The sequence below is a fragment of the Alternaria triticimaculans genome, assembly GCF_023758025.1.
Source record: "Alternaria triticimaculans strain BMP 0046 chromosome Unknown scaffold_6, whole genome shotgun sequence".
NCBI lineage: Eukaryota > Fungi > Ascomycota > Dothideomycetes > Pleosporales > Pleosporaceae > Alternaria > Alternaria triticimaculans.
In genome coordinates this window covers 913,823-939,660 of record NW_026055963.1, presented here as the reverse complement: position 1 = coordinate 939,660, position 25,838 = coordinate 913,823, and the positions used below count along the sequence as shown (strand labels likewise).

Here is a 25,838-nt window from a genome sequence, read left to right as displayed (position 1 = left end):
TCTTCGCTCGGGTGCTACAGCGCACGACCAAATAAATGACAGTGGGGACACGAGGAGGGGTACCTGTGTCGCATCGTTGCTGGACCAATGATGGTGTTTCGGGTGCTGACTTGTGTGCGTCGTAGGGCTGTAGGGCTGCGAAGGAGGGTGGTAGAGTTACTGTCATCAGAAAGCTGGCTCGACTTGGCACAGCGGCCGCTAAATATAGGCCGTGCCCCTCTTGCCATGAATTAGCGCGTTAGTCGCTTCCAAAGTTGCATTTGTTTTTGACGATAAATATGGAAGGAACGGCATTAGCACGGCGGCTGTCTCTCGAACAGCGTTGCTAGACGATGCGAAGGTGGAAGAATAGAACGATACGCGTGTACTGCGATTGACTGGTTAGTGTGTTTTGGTATGGGATATTGTGCTCATGTAGGCGATCTCGCGGTCGCCGTAGCACGACTAACTCGATGCCCCTCTTGGGCATACACCCGGCCGATGACGGTAATGTACCAAGGATTCAAAGCATGTTGATAGTGAACCCGGTGATAAGGGCTGGACGAGATCACATGACCTCTCGCGGCGTCCCTCTCCCCAGCATGTATCGCGTACAGCGGTGAGATTTGCACGGAACGCCCGAAGGAACGGTCGCCCAGTGCCCTGGAGGGGAAGTTGATTCGTGCTGCTACTCGTCCAGCCACTCAGAGGACGCGACGAGAACCGGTGGCAGGGACCCCCAGCCGCCGCTAGCCGCTCTGGGAAACATATGGGTCCTCCCGCCTTACAGACTCACCGTCGGAACAACCTCACCTTCTGTGTCGCTTTTACACGACTTCAGCATCCGCATAGGGTGTATACTCTTCAGCCACCACGGACCGATCACGAACTTGGCGATGCACCGCGCAATTTGGGTGTTGGCAGCATCTCTGCGGTGAGCTCTCTGTCACCGCAACATGGCAGTGCTCCAAACGGTGTGAAACATTTGACTCTACGCTACAGCGACAGGCCAACTCGGTAGATGAGTTCGAAAGAAGATGTCGCGTAATGCACACCTGGCTAGCTTCTTTGACGCTTGCTGGACTGCGAAACACTGATTCGTCTTCGTTGATCTCCGCCAACCAGGCGTAACACAGCCATGCTGGGCAAGGAGACATTCCGAAGCAGACGAGCCACTATGCCTGATACCGCAATACAACGCCTCAGCTGCTCATAGCCTTCCTCTTGGCCATGCGTATTTCCTACATGAATCAACGGGTCAAAGAATAAGAGTCGTCGGGACATTGATGGACATCAAGAAGGGCCTATAGGAAAGAAGAGTTTCCTGGTGCCACGGCCGTGGGACTCTGATTCCTGCCGCAGAGGCTTGTTCAGCCCAGGTGTTGCCGTAGGTGGACAACTGCAGCAGCCAACGGCCCCGTTAGCCTGCGTTCTGGGTTTGACTTGCTGACGCGGGGTCGGGGTAAAAGGTACCGTCTGCATATCCCACCAACTTGCGCCGCAAAGTCGGCAAGGTATCATCTAGCTCGTTGAGACATCTCCAATGAGAGAGCAGAATGGACAATGCAATTGTCTCCCACGCCACGTTACACTGTTACAGTTGGTGTGGCATTGTCGACAAGCATACCCCTTGCCATTATCTGGACGCTGTTAATTGAGCGTTGTAGTTGAATACAGACAGTGAAGTAGGGAATGTCTCTCAAGCGAGGGGACATGAGCTGCGATGTCTGAGGCGAAGAGCTCCACGGACGTCTAGACAGACTTGAGGCCCCACTCATATGGGAACCCGACATCAAAGCGAATAGCCCTGGAGAGCAGCTGAGTTGCGATAGTCGATAGCTGAGGTCGAGGTCTCGACACACGTGGCATAGCGATCTGCCCTTTTCCCTCTTTGATGGGTAGCGCGAGCGTGCCAACGCGTGTGTGTCTCAGTCCTAGATCACCAACGTACACACGGTTCGCTCCTCCTATCCCCGTTAATCGGCCCCCGCAACCTCGATGCTTCATGCAATGGTAGTACCAGTGATAACACCAACCATATCGCGTATGCGGACTAATTCCAGTGCAAGCTGAGGATAGTCGCTATTTACCAACTGCAGGCTCTAGGACCAACGGGACGGTGTACCTTTAGATCTGAGCAGCTAGCGCGCCACCAAGCTTTGAAACGACCGGTGGTTTCTTTACAGCCGCCACGCACAATTCGACGAGATAAACTCTGCAGTAGGCTCGCCCAGGCCATATATAGCAGTGGTTGATGAGAGAGTGGCCGCAGATGTCGAGTAGAAGCAGGAGGTAGTACCAAACGTTTGTCAAAATTTCAGGAACGACATCAGGGCGATAGGCAAGAAGAGGCGGTCTTGAAACTGTACCTTACCTGATCGAAGATATTCTGGGACGTGTCACATAGGCGGCTCAGTGAAGGCGCAGCTACAGAAGGCGTGAAGCCGACAAGGCTCGACCGCCAGGCGTAGGGCGTGCCGTTGTAACAACGGCAACAAGACACTAGCAGAGCAATCTGCCAACAGCAAATGGGTTCAGGGCGTGTCTGGCAGTGTTTCTAGATGCACATTTCCCATGATGATTGGCTTCTCCAGTGTCGTTGGTGGAAACATGGCATGGCTAAGCTTTGGGCTGACTGCCGCTATGCGCCTTCTGGCTCAGAACTCACCGACACTGCAGTAAGGTGCTGATGCGGCTGCGGAAGAACATGGGACAGTGCGTAGGGCTGGTGGAATGCGACGCTCGTTTGAAGGGGCCTTTGGGGCTCTTTGAGTGGTGGCGCTGTTGCGGCAGCGTACTTTACTTAGGCACGGCGTGACAAAGCAGCTAAATGCATCGGCGGTAGCTGGATGCAGGATGTGGTCTCCATCCAGCAGGCTTCCTGATTCCCACGCGCAGCGGCGGAGGGACGGAGTTGAGGTCGGGAGCAGCAGGACAGCAGTCGGAGGGGTCGGAAGGCTAGTGAACGGCGACGTCGAGGTGTCGCGGTGTGGCATGCCGTCGAGAGGTTGCGCATGCACGACGAGGCCGCGGGCGTTGGCCAATGGCGGCGGGGGCTGGACGAGTGTGATGATCTGGTGTGAGCCGGTCAAGGCGCAATTTACCCACGCAGCAGACCTTCAGCAAGACGTTTGCGTTCGTCGGCTTTTGGCCCCCATGTGCGGGCGCATTGGAGAGGACGGGCGGCGCTGTGGAGGCTGGACGCCCCATTCACCCTCGCAGCTCGCAGCTCGCAGGCTCGGACGAGAGCCGAGGCGTGGTGATAGTCTTGCTCGCAACACGTCGACGCATGCGGGAGGGCATACGCACGCCGCACGCAGGGACGGAGATAATGACAGACCCGGCGCCGCGAGGTTCAGTGACGCCCCGACCGCGACAGCGACAGGCCCCAGGGTCATAGGGCTGTCTGTGATGTGCACTGCGCCAGCAGCCAGGGTAGCAGGGTTGGTGGGGACGCGACAGGGAACCGCCGCGACGACATGGGACGACGACACCGCTCTCCGCTAGGGAGCTTTGGTTTCAATACACTCGCGCCCGACGCTTCCGTGCCCTCAGCTGCCTGTCTGCCCGTCCCTCACTGGCCCGCTGCCATGCTGCGCTAGCGCCCATACTAAATTTACAAGACCGCAGTCGGTCAAAGTACACCGGCCAGGGTTGCTCCAAATCGTACCAAATTGAGAAATGCTCAAGCGGCCATCGCGTAGCCCAGGGTGCATGCGAGAGGCCTGAAGCTGGGGACCAACACTAGCCAGTCTGTGCTCCACAAGAACGACTGCGGACGCAACATGGACGGCGAGATAAATATACTGTCATCCCCGACCAGAGACTGAGCCTCTCTCATCCCACTGATAACAACCTCCTCATTCCTTCACCTGCAAATGCTCCCCACATCCAACATCACCATGCACCGACACGCTGCCTACCCATATGCCCAACCGGCGCCCACTACCACCAGATACTCGGGCACCTCCTCAGCCTTCTCTGCGTCGGCAAACCCCAACGAGGACTGGACCAAGATCTCCGATCTTGCTGAGCGCAGGCGGATACAGAACCGCATTGCCCAGCGCAACTACCGCAAGAAGCTCAAGAAGAGGCTCGAAGACCTTGTAAGTTCTTGTGCTACCAACCCTCGTACTGCTCGGAACGCCATACTAATCCGGTTGCAGGAGCGTCGTGCTGCCTCGAGCTCAGCTTCACCTGAGCAGAAGCCTGCCGAGCTGCAGCCACCACAGCGATCCCCGCGCCAGGAGTTTCCCTCTCCGTCGTCTTCGGAATCCTCGTACACCACCCCGCCTGCCGAGGATCGGGGCATGTTCTCGCATCAGTACACGCGCCAGCTTTCCACCAGCCCACCTCCCTTCTCCGTAGCGTCGTATTCGTCGGCCTACCCAGCGCCAGATGCAGTCGCCTACTCGATGCCGTACTCCACTTCGCCCTACCACACAATACCGACCACCCTCACACCGGAGATGCCAAGCTACACCTACCTGCCGCCACCCCACTCGTCCGCCTACTCCACTGGCCTGCCTAGCCTGGTGCCCAGCATGAAGAACGAGTACTACGGCGACGAAGAGATGAGCCCCTTCGGCGTCGGCTACGCGGCCATTTGCGGAAACGAGATTCAACCACCACATTCGTACGCAGACTCAGTAAGGCTCCCCACTCGCCAGCCCTACTACGCATGAACGTCCAACTCTTGCACTCGCCGCCGCTGCCTCGACGAGCCACCGCTGACAGCCGCCGGTAGAAGACACTGTCTTTCGACTACCCGACGACGCCCAACTCCATGCCCCGCACACCTCCGCTGCCGCTTCTCTACTCCATGTGAGCAGGCGGCGGTGGTGCGCGGGCCTTGATTTCTCTTCTCTCGAGACGCAGTCTCTTTCTTCTGTGTTTATAGTTTTCTTGTTTTGCATTTCAGCGATTGGTCGTGTTAGCAAAGGTCCCTCGCTTGACCACGGAGATTTGGAGTTTGGCGTTTCCCATCTCTTCACAGAGACTGTTCTATTATGACTGGGACGAAGCTCGCCATGATACGTAGCCCCAGTGCCAGTGCGAGCCTGTGGTTGGATCATACAGCAATGAATATCCTTATCCACTCTACCATATTTTGACGTGCAAACGACTGTGAGATGGTGCGATTAATTCGACATGAGCGTGAAGTGTGCAGTGGTGATGCGTCGCATGTCGTGACTGCGCGAAGAAAGTGACCCGAGCGGTGAGATCATAGCTCTTTCCGCGCGCGCTCCGCCAAGCCTGTCGCGACGCGTCGTGCCTTCCACTCCCGCGTGGCCAACGTCAGCGACAAAAACCCAATTGCGACCACAACCACCCCCTTTCATGGCTCCCATCAAGCGCTCCCGTGTAGACAAGGCGCGACAGTATCTCGCGGGCGGCGCAGTATTCCGCGAAGACTCCGACGACGAGCTTGGCTACGAAGACCACCCCTGGGAATGGATCTACGACAACAATGGCATCGACGATGCGCAGCCTGAGCAGACTGCCTCGCCAAGAAAGAGAAAGGCTGCGCCCACACCGCTAGCAAAGCGCATAGTCGGTGCGCGCATGGGCAGCTTCAAGTGCAAAGTGGGAGATGCCGTGCTGCTCAAGGCAGAGGGCAACCAGGCATGGGTCGGCATCATCTGCGACTTCCACGAGGACCCGGACGAGGACGAGAAGATGGCCAAGTTCCTCTGGTTCTCCTCTGAGAAGGAAATTCGCAACCAGAGCAAAAAGCGTTCCGATTTTCTTCCCGTAAGTCCCTCGGCCTTTTGCGAAATTATACCTCTGACATTCAATAGAACGAACTCTACATATCTGCCGCATTCGACGACAACCCGCTAGCCTCGATCAACGGCACTGCCAAGGTATACTCGTTGGAACGTTTCCAGGAGTTGTATCCGGCAGGCGTCAAGAAGACCTCCAAAGACCATGGCAAGGTCTTCGTGTGCCGGAGAGGCTGCAACACGCGCACGACCACATATACACCAGAATTCAAGTGGGAGGACGTATACAGCGATGCCAAGGACATCCGATCGCTGGTCGATCTTGTGGAGGCTCAGACAAAGGCCACTAGGAGAACTGCCGGTCGTCCTAAGAAACATCAGCAGCCCGACTTGGACCAGTTCGTGATCCCTGACTCGGACGATGATGACTTGCCAAAGACTCCACGGAAGCGCCGGAAAATTAATGAAGCGACCACCCCCACATCGACTAGGAAAAGCCCGGCTGCGCGCAAATTCCTTACTCCAACGCACAAGAGGATAGTCATCAAGAAGCAATTGGAGTTCACACCGCTTGGCACGCGTGTACTTGACCCTTCGGCCCTAAACTCACCATTCCAGATCGCGCGGAATCAACTCCATGTTTCCTCGGTACCTGCCGCACTCCCTTGTCGTGAGGAAGAGTTCTCCACCGTGTATAGTCATTTGGACGCGGCCATTACGGACGGCTCGGGCTCATGCATCTACATCTCGGGCACACCTGGCACAGGCAAAACGGCAACTGTGCGAGAGGTCGTCGCCCAACTGCAAGCCTCAGTCCAAGCCGAAGAGTTGGATGATTTCATATTTGTTGAGATCAATGGCATGAAGGTCACGGATCCCCACCAATCATATTCGCTGCTCTGGCAGGCACTGCGCGGCGACCGAGTGAGTCCGTCACATGCACTGGAGCTACTGGAACGCGAATTCTCCACTCCCAGCCCGCGCAGGGTTCCCTGCGTGGTCCTCATGGACGAGCTCGACCAGCTCGTCACCAAGAACCAGTCTGTCATGTACAACTTCTTCAACTGGCCTGGCCTGCGGCACAGCAGGTTAATTGTCCTCGCCGTAGCAAACACTATGGATCTGCCAGAGAGAACGTTGAGCAATAAGATCAGCAGTCGCCTAGGTATGTCCCAGCTAGCATAGCGATCCTTCAGGAACGCGCCCCACGCGTTTGGCGTTTCGATCCCTCCTCAATATGCTACAATATCAGAGGGAGACGACGAGGTCTCCCAACGATCTGCGTATCAATTTGATGTTATCGGTGCGACTTGTATCGCCGGGTACGCCCGTTATTTTCCTGGCGAAAGGCTAACACACATCTTCTAGGTTTAACGCGCATCACTTTCCCAGGCTATACACATGACCAACTGATGCAAATTATCCAGTCCCGGCTCGAAGGTGTACCTGGCAATATTGTGCACCCTGACGCCGTTCAGTTTGCTGCACGCAAGGTAGCAGCTGTCAGCGGTGATGCGCGACGCGCGTTAGACATCTGCAGACGAGCCGTGGAAATCGCCGAAGCGGAAACGATATCGCAGGACCGGGACGATGAGGCGCAGCCAGGTACTCCGAGTAGGACCGGTCGGGGTAACAAAGCAAAGCAGCTCCAAGACTCTCGGTCAAATAAAGGTACCGGAGATCCGGATCATCGGTCCAAAGATCGGGCGGGGCAGAAAGGTATAGTTACTATGGCGACGATCAAACAGGCAATCAACGAGGCTACGAGTAGCCCCCTGCAACAGGCGCTGCGGGCTCTACCGTTGGCGTCCAAGGTGTTCCTTGCGGCCCTCTTGGCAAGGATCCGCAGGTCGGGCATTGGCGAAGCGATCCTTGGAGACGTTGTCGATGAAGCCAAACGGTTGGGGCTCATGAGTCAGTTACTGCCTGTGCACGATTACATTCTCGCCCCTGAGAAGGACGACAGAAGCGAAATGATGAACGGCGCAGCAATGCAGCCTTCTACGCCGTCGAAGCATAGAGACGTTGCTACTAATCTTGGCTTGAAGGAAACGAACAACAAGGCAGCAAGAGCACTCGGCCTCGCACTCGCAGCCACCGAACTCGCAGAAGCAGGCATTATAGGCGTAGAGGCCCGACATGGCGAGCGAGTAGGCCGTGTCCGGCTTGGCGTTGGTGAAGACGAAGTGCGGCTTGCACTTGGAGACGACGAGACTGTCCATGGCCTGGGTTTCGGAGCCTGATGCTTCCGTAACCCCCTCGTTCCACTGCTCTTCGTCTTCGCATTTCTAGAAGGTTGGTGCGCGTCCGACGGCATTTGCCGCACATCATCAACACATATGTTCCAATATCCAACAATCTGTATACCCTTTGGCGACCGCATAATATACCCCTCATGGCCTAACGCCCGATTCTGCCCTTCCAATTGTATCCGCGACGTGTGCGACAGGCAGCGAATCAATGATGCAGCCGAGATGCATATGCGTGGATGGGAAGCTGTGCCACAGATCTACCGGTCAACGTTACGACGCCGGGCCGCCGACCGGGATCTTTCAGCGAATAACGTCGCCGTCTGTCACTTTAGCCGTCCTCGCCAACCTGCTTTCGAGCTGCGTGGCGTGGCGTGATGGAACTTCTCCGTTTCGTCTCGTCTCGTCTCAAGGAAGAAAGGAAGGAGGGAAGGTAGCATGAGGAGATTTCGCCATGCACACGCCCCACGCCCACGTCGTCGTCGTATATTCCAACGAACGCGAGATGCACAGCGTGGGCGTGGATCTGGCCCATGACATAACTCAACATAGCACAAACGTGATAAGTCGCTAATGGTATCAATCCACCTGACATAGACCCCCAGCGCCTCATTCACCCACCACACCTCCCACCAACTCGCGTCCTCGCATCTAGATCCCATCTGCCTTCTTTCCTTCGTGAACCTTAAAACCTGCTGTGCATTCGTGGCGCCTCCCTCACCCGCGATCTCGATCGCGCATCTGCTTCTCAGCCTGCCCACACGATCAAGTCCGTCCGGCGTAAGTTGGGGGCTTGACACTTGCCCGCTTCTCTGGCCGCATACACGGTCTTCGTTTCGCCCACTGCACCTGCATTTTGGATACGAGAGCGGGAGTTGGCGCGATTGGTCGGAGCTGCGTTGCGGGTAGATGGATGTGTGAATGTGTGTGGACGGCGAGGTTCTCACGTACATGTATGTATGTACACATTGCCCTGGCCCCCGGCTCCTGACTCTTGGGGCTGAAGCGCGTGGACGGCGAGGTTAGGTGATTCGATTCGATTCGACGCGGTTTGTTGCGCCATGAGAACTTGCAGCGTGGGTTTTGCATATATGTACGTACATATGGCTGGCCGGAGTGTTGGGCCCAGGGGCGTATGTTTCGTGCAGTAGTCACGTTGAGACGAACTTGCTGGCGTGTTTCTCGAATGCGAAGTGGGAAGTTGGTGGTGATCCATGCAGTGCAGAGCCTGGCGTGGGCGATGTACGCCACATGTCGACAGTAGAGAGAGAAAGATGAATGTCCCTGTATTGAAATGAAAATAAGGCGTGTTGCAATCTAGAAGGAATGGATGCTGGGGCGGTGTTGCATGATTATCTCGTTTCGAAGATGGGGTTCGTGGGACGTGTTACTCGGGTCTTGTTCCGTTTGCGGAATATGGGCTTTTAATGGGAGGGGGAGAGGGAGGCATATGTTTGTGTGTCGCCATCGTATTTCTCCGCTGGGTATTCTTCGTTGTGACACAGGCTTAGATATGGTAGATGGTATTCATATTCGTATGGTCACTCAGATACAGTAGCTGGTATTGCAATAGCTTGACATGAAAATACCTACGTGGCGTGTTCGTTATATGTGCTTACTCTGTTTCTGTTTGATACTCAACATGGCTCGTCTCGCCGTCTCGAGGGACGTGGGAACCGTATCCTAACGATTGTCTAAGGCAATGATATACAGATGAAATGCTCCATCAAGCTTCACGCCACCCAACTATGATGCCGCTCCAAGATGATATACAGATGCCTCATGCTCACACCCAAGTCCATCACCGTCAACCCATCAACCTATATAACATCCATACACATCTCCCACGACCCCCCTTCCTCCCTCCCCCTCCTCCTCTCGCCCACAACCCCCCTCTCAAGCTCCAGTCCCACAACCCTCGCAGGCCACTCAATCAATCCCCACTTCTCCCGTCCCAGTACCATCGCAACCGCCGTCACGATATCCGCGCCCAGCCCCTCAAGCCACCACACATTCCGCACTCTACCAGGCAACACGGCATAGTGCGCTAGGACAACGAGCGCATGTGCGTTTTTGGCTTCGACCAAGGTGAGGAAGTCGCGGGGTATGCGCGTCGCCCAGACGAAGATTGCGCCGCGGTCTTTGAGCGTGGAGATGGTTGTGTCGTCGATGGAGTAGGGGACTGCGGTCATGGGTGGGTAGCGTTCAGGTAGCGTGAGTTGGCTTATGAGATTGAAGCTTTGGCGGAGGTAGAGCAGGGCTTCTGAGAGGTATTCGCGGTGTTGTATGTCTAGGTTTGTTTCGCTGTCGTTCGTCCATAAGTTTTCTATGGCGGCGAGACGGGCGTCTTCGTTAAGGGCTCGCGGGGTCGCGGGCGTGGTGGTTCGCGGCCACCATTCTCGGGCTGTGACGGGATGGAGATCACTTCCTACTACCCAGTTCCAGCCTGAGAGCAGGACGGTGAGGGGACCGCGGAGGCCCCAGATTGTACGGAGGGCGCAGGATAGCATTTTGTCGGCTATGTCTGGTGGTGGAATGGTGGTGTCTGGTGGTATCGAAGCTATGAGGTTCTCAATGTCTATCGCGGAGGTGCGGAAGAGATATACAGCTGTAAATGTCGAACTCGCAAAGAGTGCTGCTGCATTCTCTTGCGTTATGTTTTGAAGCTCTGTTCTATATCTCACTAAAGCTTTATTCATGCGCGCCGCTGCTAACGCGTTCATTCGTCTCTTATCCTCTTTGCGGTCGTAGAGTCGGCCGAGATGTAATGATGCGACGGAAAGTACGCAGTTTGTTAGGAATTCGTGGTTTTGCGCCATCTCAGGAACATAGGTTTGCCATGCTGCTTTTGCGGGGTCATCGTTCGCGAGTGACAGAGATGTTGTGAACTCGTAGTGACATAGGACTTCTTGTAGTGATGGCGGAAGTAGCTCTCGGATGTTTTTCCAGGCGTCGTCCAAGCGGAGATAAGGTGGTATGGTGAGCTCGGGGAAGTAGCCTCCTTGATACTCCCCTTGAGAAGGCGACACGGTTAAGCTTGTAGAGAAGTCTAGTGGTATGTCGTCGAGAAAGATCTCAGTTCGGCGTGGCATCTGCGTTGCGAGGGCTATCTCATTACTAAATGCGATGAGGTTGGTTGGCGAATATGACGGTGTATTTTGCGTTTCTGGTGTGCTTGGTATTGGTGACGGTGATATCATGTGCTGTTGCGTCGATGCGGGTGATGTCGAAGTTGTCGAGAGGCGTGAGGAAGGAGCCAGCATGAGAAAGCTGCATGTGTCGCCTTTCTTGTCGCAGTTTGCACACGACGGGTGCTTGCAGTCGCACTGGAGTTCAAATTAGCATCATAGAAGACCAAACGTTTAGCGATTGATCTGCTTTGCAGTGATTCCGTGGCATCCTTAGAAGGCGAGGGTATTGGAGCTTCTTGGGTCCTGTGTTACCTCAACCCAAGAAAATGTTCTGTGGGTCATGGCATTGCTTGAATTTGATGCCCTTTGACATAACTCTCAGATAGACGTCCTCGGCTACCCCGTGGCGCTGGGTAAGTAACGTGATCGAGATGCACCGAAACGGGCATAACCAACCCGTATGCATGAAGGACCAATAAGAAACTCGTACGAACAACTCACCTTAATACGTCTTCGCTTACACTCCTTGCATCCCAGCCTCGTCTTGTTGTGTGATCGTCTCGTAGCCATGCCTTCCGACAATGGAACCGGATCCCGATACGGTGTATACGGTGGCGTAAAGAGGTAAAATAAGATGCGCCTTCTCAGTAAGTCGCAGAGGCTCGAGATAGTTCCACGACACGTTGAGGTCGCAGAAACGGCAGCAAAATTACTGACACGATACACAGAACGCTGTTGAAGCGTGCAGGTGACATCGAAAGCAAGACCGATTGTTTCGTAAGGTGCGGCTGTGACGCTTCCCCACAGGGACCTGACGCTAGCCACGAAGGGCAGTTTTCGTACTGCGGGGCCTGTGATTGGCCGATGGAACATTCGGAAACAGCTACTTTCCGGAAGCTCCTGCGTGTGACGCAATTCCTGGTGTCTTGTTGATCGCCGTCTGGTGTCTATATTTGAAAACCCGCTCATGATGGATATTCGTATACTGATTCTATTCATTGCTTTTGTTGTAGCGCTTCAGACACCGTGCAAATGCATATGCTGCGCGTCATCTACCTAAGCTGGGACTAGATGTAGTACATAAACTCATAGCCACGTATACTGTCGTTCAACTCAACAGCGTTCCGTGTGAACTAAGGGATATTCTTAATTCTTGAATACAGTGGCGGAGCTCCAACGACCTGCGGCCTTCGCCCTGTAGTCGTCCTTGACCTTCTGTTCGCTCTTCCACTGAGCGAGTAGCGCGAGCCCGGCTTGAGCTTCTTCTATCGTAATGCTCGACAGTTCCAAAGTCTTCTGTAGGTCTTGCTCGTTCTGGGATTTCGAGCTGTTGTCGAGTATGTATCGGACGTTGTATCCGGACTGCAGATGGGATGCGCTCTGCGAGTGCTTCTTCAGGAAGTCATCGTTGTAGGCTTTGAGGTCAGCATCGGCAGGCGGTGTGATGAAGGACTCCTTGATGACCTCCGAGGCCTGAGATGAGAGGGGCTCAGCGGGTTTGGAGACTGCTAGATTAGCGATGAGCGTGACGAGGCATTCTGGATGTAACTTACTAGCTTGACGGAAGCGAACACTCTGCTCGTGCAGCTTGGGGTTCTCTGGGTCGATCTCCCGTGCAGACTGCAGACACTTCAGGGCGAGCAGATACTTGTCTGGATGACTGTTAGCATACATATCGCATGGGATATGCAGTTGAGTGACTTACTTCGTCGGAGATAGACCTCGAAACCCACATTCTGAGCTCCAATGTTCTTGGGGGCTAGCTCGAGCATGGGCTGCAAGAATCGTAGTGCGTCCTCAAGAGGCTGCTTTGTCTGGAGTAACTTCTCGCCATTTGGATCTTGGTCTTCCTTCTTTGTCTCACCATCTTCGGCCTTGGCAGTCGCCTTCGCGGCGGCAGCAGCTTTGCGCTCGGCCTCCGCCTTCTCAGCCATCTCCCTCTCCTTCTTAGCCTTCTTTTGCGCTTTCTTGCGCTCAGTAGGATCCAGTTTGTCAAGGTCAAGCTCGTCCGAGCTCGATAGCTTTGGGTTGTCCGCTAGCCGTACGTATAGCTCGACTGCCTGAGTGGCTGCCCTAGTGAAGAAAGGATGATCGCGGAGGTGGTCTTCCCATCTGACCATGTCGATGTAAGCACGGATCTGGCCCTTCCGTAATGAGAAGCTGTGGAAGTCGAACTGGTCCTCATGCCACACGTCGAAGATGTCTGCAATGGCGGTGAAGCGCTTGAGAGCGAGACCGAGTTTCTCTTGTCGCAAGTATGCCTCGCCGTCTTCAAGCAGGTACCACATACACTGCATATCGTGGAGATCACCGAGAGGTCCGCCCACAGTCTCGTTGCGAGTGAATTTACTCATAGTGTTAAGCGCGGTCTCGTTCTCGTTGTTCCGTAATTGGTATTTGGCGCACTTGGTGTTGATGTATCGATCGCCCTTTTCCAGCTCTCGTGCTTGGTCGAGGATTTCCGCAGCCTTCTGTACGTCGCCCATGTGCTTGTAGATGCGAGCCTTTGTCTGATTGTAATCGACCGATTTCGGGTCCTTCTCGAGCAGCTTGTCTATGTACTCCATGGCCTTCTCCAGGTCACGACTTTGAACGTAGTTGTAATGCTGGGCCAGGAAGTATAGCACAGCCTCGTCGAAACGGTCGGAGTTGTCGCCGTTGCTCTCGTCGCTCGTCGGTTTGCTGGAAGCATAACCAAGGACCAGCTCCTCGATGACTGCCTTCTTTTCCTCGTCGCGGTAAAGCGACTTGATGTTGGGGAAGGTCGAGGGCACGCCCTTGTTCAGCTTGCCCCGGAGATAGGCATCCGCCTGTGTCTTGAAAGCCTCGCCCTGAAGGAAGTCCAGCGGTATCCGCCTCGCAGCATCGTTGCGCTGATTCTTGCTGGCGAAAGACTGGTACAGCTCGTTCAGCTTCTCGATATCGGCGTCGTTGGACCGGTCCAGGCCAAGGGCCTTCTCCAAGCCGTCGAAGTATGCACGGTACTCGCTGTTTCTGCTCAGAAGAACCCTGTATGCCTTCTCAGCCTCCTCTTTCCGTCCCAACTCGAGGAGGTATTTCGCCTTGAGTTCCAGCGCAGCGGTGCGATCCAGGCTGACGCGCACCACCTCTTCCAAGTGGTTCAGCGCACGTTCCACGTCGCCCGACTCGTATATTATCATGTTCTTGTAGAGGGTCGCTTCGGAGTGCTCGAGGTCCGACTTGGCGGGGGGTTGTTTGAGCGTCTCTTCGTACGTCTTGAGGATGTTTTCGGCCTCAGCGTAGTTGCCTGACAGATGGTAAGCGACTGCCAAAGCCGTCCAGTTCTGGCGCAGTTGTGGGCGCTCCTGCATCATCTTCCGCCGGCTCTCAATGTATCCGTCGTAGTCGCGGACTTGGCACTGGAGAAGGGCGAGGTCGCGGAGGATGTTCAGCGATTGCGGTTCTATGCGCAGGGCCATCTTGTACGACTTGATTGCCTCGGGGTAGTTCTTGACCGACCGCCATAACAGGCCGTAGACGTGCCAGCAGACGTGCGACTTCATGTCGTTGCGGAGGGCTTCCTTGCAGAGGGCGAAGGCGTCGTCGCCCTGGCCCTGGGAGTTGAGGATCAGGGCCTTCATGGCCTGGGTGTCGCCATGGGTGGGGTATTTCTTCAAGATCTGCTCGGCAGCTTTGAGGCCTGGCGGGGTCAGCGGTCGTGCCCGTCGTCGTCCACGTGCAATTGGCGCCTACCCTTCTTGTACAGCTTGCCCTCGTAGAATTTGATGAGCGAGCGGAAGAGCGTCGCCTCCTTGCTGGGCAGTTGTTGCGGCATCGTGGCGGTCGTGTGTATGGCCGGCGCGGAGCGTCAACGAGGTTCCGGTGCGAACAAGCTGCGATCGGAATTGACAAGTCGACGCACGTGCGACGGGACCGTGGGGAATTAGGGGGGATGGGAGATGATTTAGTCGATGCAGTGTATCATCGCGACAATGGGTGGGAACAAGCAGCCGCGGGAATGGTGGCTGGTAGTCTCAATGTGGCACTACTACGTGTGTGTGTGGGGAGCTTGAATTTCAGATGTTCCAGTGCTATGACCACAGCGCCCGCACCTCGACCAAGTCACGCACGTGCGCACCCCGCCTCATGATATCGTTCTCCAGTCAATTGAGTCGACTATGGGATACACAATATTTGTACACAGATTTCTAGTAGTACATACTCTTCAACTGCGCTCTACTTGGACAGACGCCCTGATCGCCTTTTTGCAGTCGTATCATCGCCTTTGGCCTCTTCTTTCGCAGTAGCAGCCTTCTTCTGCTTTGCGGTACCGTTTGCAGTAGTCTTGCGTTTCTTCACCGGCTGTGTCTCTTCAGCTTCAACAACCTCTTCATCCTCGGCTTCTTCTACGTCTACTTTCGCCTTCTTGCTGCCACGCTTTGCTCTTACTGGTAGTTTCTCCTCCGTAGCATCAACGTCCTCCTCTTTGACCTCTGCCTTGACCTCCTTCGCATTCTTACGTCCTCGCTTTGGCTTGACTAGTGCCTCTTCTTTAGCCTCATCGACATCTTCTTCCTCTTCTTTGGTAGCCTGAGCCTTTCTCTTGCTACCCTTCTTAGGTTTCGCGTCCTCTACGTCTTCTTCCTCTTCCTCCTTCTTGACAGCCTTGGCCTTCTTTCTGCCGCCCTTTTTAGGTTTCGCGTCTTCCTCTGCATCGTCCTCGTCTGCGCCCTCCGACACGTCACCAGCAACTGCTGCCGTCTTTTTCTGGACACTTGGTACAATAGCTGAAGTTCGCCCACCGACCTTGAGGAACGTAATCTTCTCGCCGGTGGGGAGCTTCTGGGCTTCCTTTTTGCCCTTGCCCCAACGGTGTTTCATCAACCAATCTTTGGGGAAGGCGTCTGAATCTCCGTTGGCTTCCACGGCGGTGTCGCAGACGTACATGATAGCATCGTGCAGTCGCTTGATCTGTTCATCGCTAAATGTGTTGCTGTACTGCTCGGGATGTAGACGAGCCTGGTACATGACCTCGTCACCAACCCAGTTTCCTATGCCGGACACGTTTGCTTGGTCAAGGAGCAATGCTTTTACGGGTACCTTCTTGCTCCGCAGCTTCTTGCTAAGCCAATCCACGGTCAGGATGTCCTTGTCGATTACAGGATCCGGTCCGTTTTCTTTCAGTGGTGTAGTCTTCCTCATGTCTTCGGCAGCGGCATCCACCAGTCTTACACGAGCAAGCCGTCTTGCATCTACCAATGCGACCTCGTTCTTGGAGTCTTTCAACTGCAGGATGAACTTCCAGTACTTGGGTGGCCATTCTGCCTCTTCAGGTTTCGCCGGGCGATAATGTGCTGAATCATCATTGCTGAATTTCTAAACCAGGTGTACGAAGTCAGTACATATCTCATATGCAGTCCGTACGGAAGTCACGAACCATCCAGCCGGCCATTCCAAAGTGCATCAGAGGATGTGGCGGCGAGTCCATGACCAACCAAAAGTATTTACCCTGCTGTCGTGCATCTACTATCTTTTTTCCGGTCAAGGCCTCTTGGAAGGCGGATGCAGACGTTCCGACCTTTCCAAAGACGATCTGGGTATTGTGAGTCGACGTTCCATCATGAAGAAAGGGAAAACGAACATTATCTTCCTGTGCCATGACATTTTTGATCGTCTTGCCAACGGCATGTTTCTTCAAGAAACCGACAATGCGCGCAACTTCCGCGATCTACGTGATATCAGCAACTTTCGTGCGCGTGCGAATTGGACGCGTCCTGACCTCAGGCATGGCGCTGAATCTTGCGCAGAACTTTTGATTGCTTCGTGGATGTAGTGATTAGAAAAGGACGAGCTCGATAATGATGCGCAATCTGTCAATTGAGAAAGCTATAGTCGTGGTTGAGCTCGAGCACCCTGAAGTCGCGCGTCGCGGATCCAGGCTTAGCGCACGACGCGTTCTCACGGGATAAGCCCACTACGTCACCAATCGTGTTCCATCTCATCTCTTGTCTCGTCAACTTCGTGCCATCCTTCGATATTGTTCCTTCAGCACATACCGAATGCAATGCCGACTTACTCTCGTTCTCCGCGCGCACGCCAGGCTGGACCTGCCTTTCTGGGACGCCCCGCATCGCCGAAGGGCGGGATCGGAATGACATCGACACACGATAAGACGCGATTTACATAATCCTCCGCCCTACACGCCGCCCACATGTACTTCAGCTCGAGGCTTTGTCTTTGCAACCCTTGCAATCTGATAATACGGGCATCATGCGGTGGAATTGGGTAGCTGCTGTCGCAAGTGCGGCTTGCGTCTCTTCACACGCAACTCATCATGTCGAAGACCAACAACCCTTTTCCCAAGACCGACTAGATGAATTGGAGAGGAAGTGGGGTACAGATGTGAGTATCATTCCAGCAGCATCCGAGTATTAGCTGACGAGTGCATAGTGGGGTTTCTCTGGCATCTCAACTTTCGCTCACCTACCGCATACGCGCTGCTTGACACACCCAGAGACGACCTACGATATCGCCATCCTCGGTGCGCCTTTCGACACTGCCGTCTCCTACCGACCCGGTGCTCGATTCGGACCCCGTGCAATCCGCGCCGGCTCAAGCCGTCAGACGTCCTTCCGAGGCTTCAACCCCCGAGCCAACCTCAACCCGTACACGTCATGGGCGAAGATCGTAGACTGCGGAGACATACCAATCACGCCCTTCGACAACACGTTGGCGTTGAAACAAATGAGCGAGGCCTTTCTCGAGCTGGGAAAAAGACCTGCGACGGAGAAGAGCACGGAGAGCGGGGTGCAGTATCTCAAGAAGCCAAAGCTGCTGACTCTTGGCGGAGATCACAGCATTGCACTTCCGGCTCTGAGGGCTTTGAAGGATGTATATGGGCAGCCGATTGCCGTGGTACACTTTGACGCCCACTTGGATACCTGGCATCCGGCGAAGTACCCGTCCGCTTGGATCGACCAAGAAGACCCTTCTACACAGTCGTTCTTCAATCATGGCAGTATGTTTTGGATTGCAGCCACTGAGGGTCTGATCGCAAACGACTCGAGTGTACACGCGGGGCTGAGGACGAGACTGTCGGGTGATGAACCAGAGGACTATACCGACGACTCGCAGCAAGGCTGGATTCGCATCGCAACAGACGACATCGATGAGATTGGTGTAAAGGGCGTCATCACCTCGATCATGAACCGCGTGGGCACAGAAATGCCTGTCTACCTCAGCATCGACATCGACGTTATTGACCCTGGACTCGCACCGGGCACGGGAACACCCGAACCAGGTGGCTGGACTACGCGTGAGCTCATCCGCATATTGAGAGGTATTGAGGGCATGAATGTCATCGGTGCGGATATTGTGGAAGTCAGTCCTGCGTATGACGGCGCAGCAGAAACGACAGGAATGGCAGCGGCGCAGGTCGCGTACGAAGTCCTTACGAGCATGGTACGCAAGGGACTTATCGAACAAGCACGAACAAAGGTGACCACGCACGAAGACAAGGATGAGTTATGAACCCCCGGTATGTCTAGATATTCATACGAGCCGTGAAGGACTCTTGAACTGCAACTTAGGTCGTTGACGCACTAGACAACTGTTCAATTCCATGAATCATTTCAAGCGCCCATAACACCTTGAATTGCAACAATGATATCCTTTTTACAGTATTTTCTAGCATCGCGTATGTATCCAGCGGACGCTCCACGAGCATACCGTCAACACAACAAACTCTATCATTCTACTACGCTGCTATTCCGTCTTCGCAAGCCTTCCCTCACCCTCCCACATAACTCAAATATATCCCCCAAACATCCTCCCTCGGCATGTGATAAACACGCCACCTCTACCCTCTTACCCCTCCACACGCACACCCACCCACGATAGCTCACACACTACCCTAACCGGCGTGGCTTCCACATGGCCGCCCACCGCCTCCCTCCCACTACCATTCCACACCACGCATCTTCCATCGCGCGGGTAGCCGGTCTCGCACCAAAAAAAAAACTTTCCCTAGCCTGCTCCGTCGCACGTGGCCGTGGGCAATTTAGAGTTCGATACCATCAACGACGCCAAAACGCTTGACTCGATAGTCGCCCCAGCGGCGTTACTCTCGGCGCTACATTTGTACCCTTTTCTGAACCTTGATTCATGGAAATCTGCGGCTAATCTATTCATTAGACTATAATCTGGCAGAGACGGTGCGGTTGAGGCTCAGTGCTGAGGGCTTTGGCGGCTGGGTCTGGTGTCTGCAAGCCTTGCGGAGGCGCACGGGTGTGGGAAGAGTCGCGGAGCGTGCTGAACAGGCGGAGTATGCACCGAAGTGCGGTTCTAATGGGAGAGACGAATGCGACGGGAGATTGCCATGCTATTGCGGGTGTTGAGCACGTGGGTTGGTTCTAGTCCCTCGATGGACTTTGGCGTCTACGGTTGAGATTGCGACGATGGCGGGTTTGTTATGGGGGTCTGGATTTGGGGTTTGAGCTTGGGGTCTGTGGGGGCGCTACGAGGGACGAAGGCGGAGGTATAGGGAATAGAGTTGTCGGTATGCTGTTAGAGTTATGACCATGCGCACATGTTAGTATGGGTGTGGGTGGTGAGATTCAGGTGCTAAGGTGTGCGAGATACTCTTATTAGAGTTGTGACTACGTGCATATGTTGAGTATGGGCGCCTCGATGATGGTGATGGTACGGACGTAAGTGATAAGTTAAGTACTGGCGCAGATTCCGGCCGAGGACATGGACGGCCCCGTGGTGCCTGGCTATCTGGGGCTCATTGAAGCGCCGTGTCATGCGGCTGTGAGCGATGTTGCTGAGCCTGCATACTCGTATTAGCATTGCCTTTCTTCGAGGACGCGAGGTGGAGCAATGACTATCCGACACGAGTGCCCATGATCCAATTCAGGTATCATTGAGGCAGCAGTCAGCGTGATACGACTTCGGGGCGATGGTACCGATGGCGAAGTATTGTTGTGGCTTGATGAAGCATTGCACATCACGAGAGAAGAGTCGGTCAGTGTCTTGGACTCAGTGCTGCCTAGACGCCTACATTCGTGATTGAAGAGATCAACGCGATCCGTTGGGTCAGGCCTTGTCGTGTCAGTGGGTAGACATGTAAGCATTCGGTCTGAGTGGCTGATGACTGAACTGGGGTCCAGTGCATATCTCGACGAGTCAAGCGCATGGAAGCCTTGCTGCGGAGCTCAGTCAGCACAGTACCTTGTCGCTATCGATTTCGCAGGTCTGTCAGTGCCAAGCTGGTGAATACGTGCCTTCACAGTCATGGTCAAGCGAAGTCAATTGTTGACTATACACATGCCGAAGTTCTTTGCCAGGCGCCCATCAGGGATGCCTTGACAGTCAACTCCACATACCCACAAAAGCTTTGTCGACTCCACAACTCCACTCCCATCGCTATTCGCGTTACACCTCCAGATAGGGTAAAGTTGATAGACGCATCTTGTGAGCCCCAATACTCCACAGAAACCGCAGGACTGAGCTTAGCTGACTCCCCAGTACAAACCGTCTTCACGGTCTCCACGTTCACCGGCTCGGAAACTTTCGGCCATCTTGGCTTCCGTACTTGGCCTCGGGAATATTCCTGACGTTTCGCAGATCTATCACCGAATGAGAAAGTTGCTTTAGGTAATAGAGTCCACTGCCGGAGCAAAAATTGTGCTGTTTCTGTTTTTTCGGTACCGACACGATAGCAGTTTGGTTGATGGACCCTTTGCCACGCGAAGTATGCAAAAGCAACTGCCAAGACAAAAAGCTTGGTACAATGAGTAAGCCAGGCAGTTACAAGCATGAAGTTCAAAAAGCACATCCAGCTGTTCCAGAACTAGAAAACGAAGGCGGAAATACGATGCGAGGCCACCCGTTGAACGCTTAGCTGTTCCTCTGGGCCCACCCAATGGGAACGCGACGCTGCAAATACCAAGGCGGTAGTTGGCTACCATCCTCGTGTTAAGGTTCCAGTTGTCGTTCCGATCCGCACCGCTAGCAATGTAAGGCTTGCTAAAAATAACGCCATTGAGCTTGAAGTCTCAAAACCCATTGCTCCACCATGATACGATGTGTGATCGCGAGCTTTTAGCAGGAAAGTGGGCATTTCGTATATGGTGGAAACCTTGGAACTGACTGCGGGGCGCATCAGTACTGACAACTCGCTTGTCATCGGAGGTAAGCCGCTGCGCCTACCTGCGGAAGCTGCATCGGACGATAGCAGGGAAAGTGAACATGCTGTTGAGCCATGCCGGATCCTTGCACGCGCAGGGCCTTGTCTTTTGGTAGCGAACAAAGGAAAGAAAAATAACCCGTCTGTTATGCTGCAGCTCCAAGGAAAAGGTTAAGCTTTTTTGGCCCTTCTCGGGGATAAACACGAAAGGTACTGTGACATCGCTTGCAGGTTTGACTCACGACACGAGGTCCAAAAGCTGAAACTCTTCTTGGCCCTCTGAACGCCGCATCTTGCTGAGACATACGGCCGCTGGGCTTACGCTTGTCGCTCCGGAGGCCAGAGTTATGTCATCGGTGAGGCTTACGCCACATCATCCGCCTTGGTCGGTCGCGGAGAGGTGACTGTGCGACCTGCGATGAGGGCGGGAAGCAGGAACAGGGCAATGTGCTGATTCCATCGATGAGCAGTCAGACGGCGCGCACTTGCCGTGCCCCTGCCATCGCCATCAATCTGCCACAAACCACCCTTTCTGTGCCGTTCATCTCTTGTTTGGGGCCAGGCTTCAAAATTCTCTTCTCGCTATCTGCTATGACACGCACACTAGTTCCAGGCGTTCGGACGTCGGAGAGGAGATCCATACCCTGGAGCGATCGAATTAGCCCGCGTGTACCCCACCGAGCCGTCAACGAGATAGACCCACATGATTCGATGTTTTGCCACGATACGGCGTGGAACTGTGGAAAGGTGTCCACGCTATGCAGCTGGAGGCTTGCACGACCCTTGTGTTCCCACTTTCGGGGCTATCGATGTGGCTCAATGCCGGGACTTTGGTTCGTGTCACGTCGAGAGAAGAGGCGTGCTTGCAGATGTATGGTATTGTGCTGGCCGCAGGTGAGAAAGCCACATGAACAGGGGTTTGCCTGCGCACGAGTCAGCATCGTAGCGCTGGCTCTAGGGCGTAAAGGCGGTTGCCGTGGCGTAGGAGGTTTACTTGGACTTCTACCTTGCGCGCCGGACTGTATTGTTGCTTGCATGGCAGGGAGCGATTCCGAGTGTACCGAGGTGCATACGGTACTGTGACGTGTTAACAGCTCGAGAGACGCAGGTGAGATGACGATGCAAGGCGCCTGTGACTAAGCGGAGGCGTCTGTCCTGTGACGATATCCACACGAACACGGCAATCGCAAGAAGGTGTGAAGCATTGATTGTAGGAAAGTAGTCATAAATTCGTCTATCTTGTGCCGTGCACAGTAATTAAATGTTATGCGCGCTTGAAGAACAGCAGAATAGAAATCAAATAGTTAACGGCCCGAATCTAACACCAACATGGTTCACTAGATCCACCAAAAATGCCCACCGTGCTTCTTGCATGCACTTACTGACGAGGTAGGAAGTACCGTCGTTGTCGTAGTCCATACGTGGCCGAATGTAATGACCTCGGTCGTAGTAGTAAAGGCAAACTTGGACTTGGTTTTAGTGGGAGTCGGTAGCGTGGTAGTTGAGGTGAGGAGGCCGGAAAGAACAGTGGGAGGAGGAAGCGTCTCTGTAGCGGACTGTGTGAGAAGAACACTCTCAGTAGTGGTGATAGCTGGTGCAGTCACAGTAGCGAGTACTGCGACAGGAGTCTCGTAAGTGACAGTTGTCGTGGGTGCATCAGGAGCGCGGCGCTGAAACTGTCCAGCCTTCTCCGCACGTCTCTGCTTTGCGGCTTCGACGCGGGCACGCGCCCATTCATAGTCGACTTCGCGGTCGCCCTTGCGAACCCAGCGGTGGAACTTGGGGATGGTAGTAGGTGTCTCAATAGCCGCCGCGTGAACTTTGGTGGGCGAGTACTCGCAAGGCTTGTCAGGCTTGCCCACGTGGGCCGGGGTAGTGCACGTGGCTTCGACAGTCTTAGTGGTGACGCCAAAGCTCTTGGTCCAAGAGTGCCTGGTGCGAGTCATGGTCTTGGTAGTTGTCTCAGTGACTGCCTTCGGCCTGATTGTCTTGACCTTCTTAGCGGTGCCACTAGGCATCGTGACAGTCGAGAATGGTCCAGCAGTGACGACATCAGTCGAGGTGGTAGTAACAGTTGAAGTGATAGTAGGCGTCTCGGTCTTGGTGTCTGTGGTTGTTGCAGTGTACGTGCTGGTAACTTTCGTGCCGACAGTCAGGTAGAGATCTAGATTCGTTAGTGAATGGGTTGTTCGGTTATTGAACACAAGAAGACATACCTCTCTGCCATGCAAAAGGCTGGCCATTCGAGCCGTCCTCGTTGGCTTCATTGTCTCCCAGAATCAGAAGTAGCCAGTGTCCTGAGCTCATCTGGTTCTTCTTGATAGGACAGTCTGCCACTTGGTTCGTATCGTCAGGTGTCGTTGGAATTTTGTCACACAAGTATTCTTCGCCAGTTGTTTCCTCCACATCAGGCGCGACGAGCACAACATCTGCCATACCATCGGCGTTGCAACCTTTGAAGTATGTCACAGCAGAGAAGTCTTCGGTAGACTCTGAGTCGATGAAGTAGCTTCCTTCATCGATGAAGTCAACACCATAGGCGTAACAGATACCACCGGAGCTCCCGAAGGGGTCATCGGCTTTGACGAGAGTGATGGAGGCGGCAGCCACCGCGAGGAACATAGAACGAGAGTACATGTTGAAGCAAGTCAAGTCAACGACTGAAAGTACAGGTATGATACGCTGGATGTGGTATGCAGAGTCAGTGGGCCATGACCTCTTTTGTACCTTGTATGATGATCAAGCCCAGCAGGTTCTTCACAAATACGGCTTATCTTTTGCGCACTGAGCTGTGCCCCGACCCCCGAGTAAGCCGACATGGATCGAAGATGCAATGAAAATAGTCATGGCAAGTGCTTGATCTAACAGTGTCAACACGGAAGCGAGCTTGTGACAGACTGGAACAGGTGGGCGGGGCGGGCGGTCAGCAATTCGTAAAGACATCAAGCGCAGTTCTGCGCCTCATCAGTACTTAGCCCTCGTAAGGCGTTGCATCGCTCTGCAGAAGGAAGAAAAGTGGTGCTTAGTGGAGGAGGCGAAGGCATCCATGTGTGCGGCCGCTATGGAAAGCCACTGGAATTAGTGCCGGTCCGTGCTAGGCTTAGCGCCCATACCCCTGAACCGATCCTAGTGTTCACGTCACTTCACTCGGCCCCAACGTCCGCATATTCTTGCACCAACTTGCAGCAAACCCGCCCGCTCAGTTGGTCGATCTTACTAACGATAGGCTGGCCAGTCGCTGATGAACCCGCGCTCCTGTTTCCAGCGCGTTTCCAGCAGCCGCGCATGCCGATCCGAGCGTTGAAATTCGCACTTCCTTCTCCCCGTTCGTGTCTATTCGCGGGCGCATGCCATTTTCCGAGATAGTCGCATCCAATGCGATAGTCACAAGCTTTCCTAGCGGCCGCCCTGTCGGCCGTTCATCTGGGTGGATGACCTAGATTTTGGTTGTTCGAAGCCACCGAGTAAGTTCACGGGTCGGAAGGTCATCCCTGGACCCGCATGCCGAGCTACACAGCATGCATGGAAGGCACATCATGCCAACTTGCAGTCGGCGAATAATGGCAATGCCATACCGAGCGTTTAGTCCTCCTACACACCATGTAGCTTATGAAGATCCTGATAAGCCCGTGTATGTTGGAGTCGGTCTACGCCACAGCCCAAGGGGGTCTCAGTGTCCATATTGGACGTTCAACGTCAGCAAGCGACCGGAAGGGATACCGCTGTCTTGGGCACTTCTGTCAGCCTGATTATGACCTCGGCTGAGGGTATCATCTCGAAGAACCAGTGGGTTTGGGATTTGTCTGATCCCTGCTCACTTATCGTTTATGCCCTACGTGGTTATTCTGGTAACAGAGCTCGAAATTTGATTGGAACCACCTAGATAAGCTTCCTCGGTACCGGATGGGACGGTCGTATTCCCGTCTTCCGATCGCGTGGGTTAGGCCACATGCTTCGCACGAGTAGCTTGCGTTCTCGATGCTTTTGTCACGTCGCAAACAGATTCTGCATCAGGCCTAAGGCATATCCTTCACAACGTCAGTACCCACATCTGACCACTCCATGTGGGCTCTCGTCTCCGGTGAGCACAGAGTATGCTCGAATAGCGGCCGTATCTTGCGGAGTACCCGATCTGTAATTCAATAGATCTTGCATCCGACAAGGGTCCATCACCTTACGCGAGCTCCTAGGATCCTTCACCTAAGAAAACGCTCCAACACGAGTAGGTCGCTCATCACGCACCGTTTCGAGTAAAGTTGGAACTACCACTGACTTAGCGCTGGTGTGGTCCCTCCATACCGGAATCCCGATTAGGAGCTAGATCCGTGCACCGTCTGAGATCTTGGCTTCATCGACTTCGCCTCTCTCCTACCCGCTCGCCGACATGGACGTAAGCGAGCCACTGCCATAGCTGAGCTTCAGCCCATCGGTCGCTGTATCTACCGAGGCCAGACATTTGCCTAATCGGCCCTCATCATCAGCTATCCACGGCCGGGATCGTTCAAGTCCACCCCGTGTCATAGTACGAGATGAGCATTTCTAGGGCGCCCTGGCGTCGATCTCACCACCTGGACCACGCGGGTCCAACTGACGTGCAGCACTA

General features: G+C 54.4%; 7 protein-coding genes across 7 annotated transcripts; 3 read left to right on the top strand and 4 right to left on the bottom strand.

Annotated features, from left to right (window-relative positions):
- Positions 1-3,857: 3,857 nt before the first annotated feature.
- On the top strand, positions 3,858-4,664 carry J4E78_005194 (uncharacterized protein; the record flags this gene model as incomplete). Its single annotated transcript, XM_049365816.1, has 2 exons — positions 3,858-4,085; positions 4,146-4,664. 2 exons carry the CDS (start codon positions 3,858-3,860, stop codon positions 4,662-4,664), a joined length of 747 nt encoding a protein of 248 aa, XP_049222531.1.
- Positions 4,665-5,319: 655 nt separating this feature from the next.
- Positions 5,320-7,948, top strand: J4E78_005193 (uncharacterized protein; the record flags this gene model as incomplete). Its single annotated transcript, XM_049365815.1, has 3 exons — positions 5,320-5,733; positions 5,781-6,870; positions 7,074-7,948. 3 exons carry the CDS (start codon positions 5,320-5,322, stop codon positions 7,946-7,948), a joined length of 2,379 nt encoding a protein of 792 aa, XP_049222530.1.
- A 1,826-nt stretch (positions 7,949-9,774) lies between these two features.
- Positions 9,775-11,046, bottom strand: J4E78_005192 (uncharacterized protein; the record flags this gene model as incomplete). Its single annotated transcript, XM_049365814.1, has 1 exon — positions 9,775-11,046. One exon carries the CDS (start codon positions 11,044-11,046, stop codon positions 9,775-9,777), a length of 1,272 nt encoding a protein of 423 aa, XP_049222529.1.
- Positions 11,047-12,231: 1,185 nt separating this feature from the next.
- J4E78_005191 (uncharacterized protein) lies at positions 12,232-14,881 on the bottom strand (the record flags this gene model as incomplete). Its single annotated transcript, XM_049365813.1, has 4 exons — positions 12,232-12,590; positions 12,639-12,737; positions 12,791-14,746; positions 14,800-14,881. The coding sequence occupies 4 exons, from the start codon at positions 14,879-14,881 to the stop codon at positions 12,232-12,234; spliced, it is 2,496 nt and encodes an 831-aa protein (XP_049222528.1).
- A 401-nt stretch (positions 14,882-15,282) lies between these two features.
- On the bottom strand, positions 15,283-16,834 carry J4E78_005190 (uncharacterized protein; the record flags this gene model as incomplete). The annotated part of the gene is made up of 4 exons (XM_049365812.1): positions 15,283-16,422; positions 16,484-16,639; positions 16,688-16,774; positions 16,826-16,834. The coding sequence occupies 4 exons, from the start codon at positions 16,832-16,834 to the stop codon at positions 15,283-15,285; spliced, it is 1,392 nt and encodes a 463-aa protein (XP_049222527.1).
- Positions 16,835-17,316: 482 nt separating this feature from the next.
- Positions 17,317-18,576, top strand: J4E78_005189 (uncharacterized protein; the record flags this gene model as incomplete). The annotated part of the gene is made up of 2 exons (XM_049365811.1): positions 17,317-17,448; positions 17,497-18,576. 2 exons carry the CDS (start codon positions 17,317-17,319, stop codon positions 18,574-18,576), a joined length of 1,212 nt encoding a protein of 403 aa, XP_049222526.1.
- A 3,996-nt stretch (positions 18,577-22,572) lies between these two features.
- Positions 22,573-23,872, bottom strand: J4E78_005188 (uncharacterized protein; the record flags this gene model as incomplete). Its single annotated transcript, XM_049365810.1, has 2 exons — positions 22,573-23,399; positions 23,452-23,872. The coding sequence occupies 2 exons, from the start codon at positions 23,870-23,872 to the stop codon at positions 22,573-22,575; spliced, it is 1,248 nt and encodes a 415-aa protein (XP_049222525.1).
- Between the last annotated feature and the right edge of the window lie 1,966 nt (positions 23,873-25,838).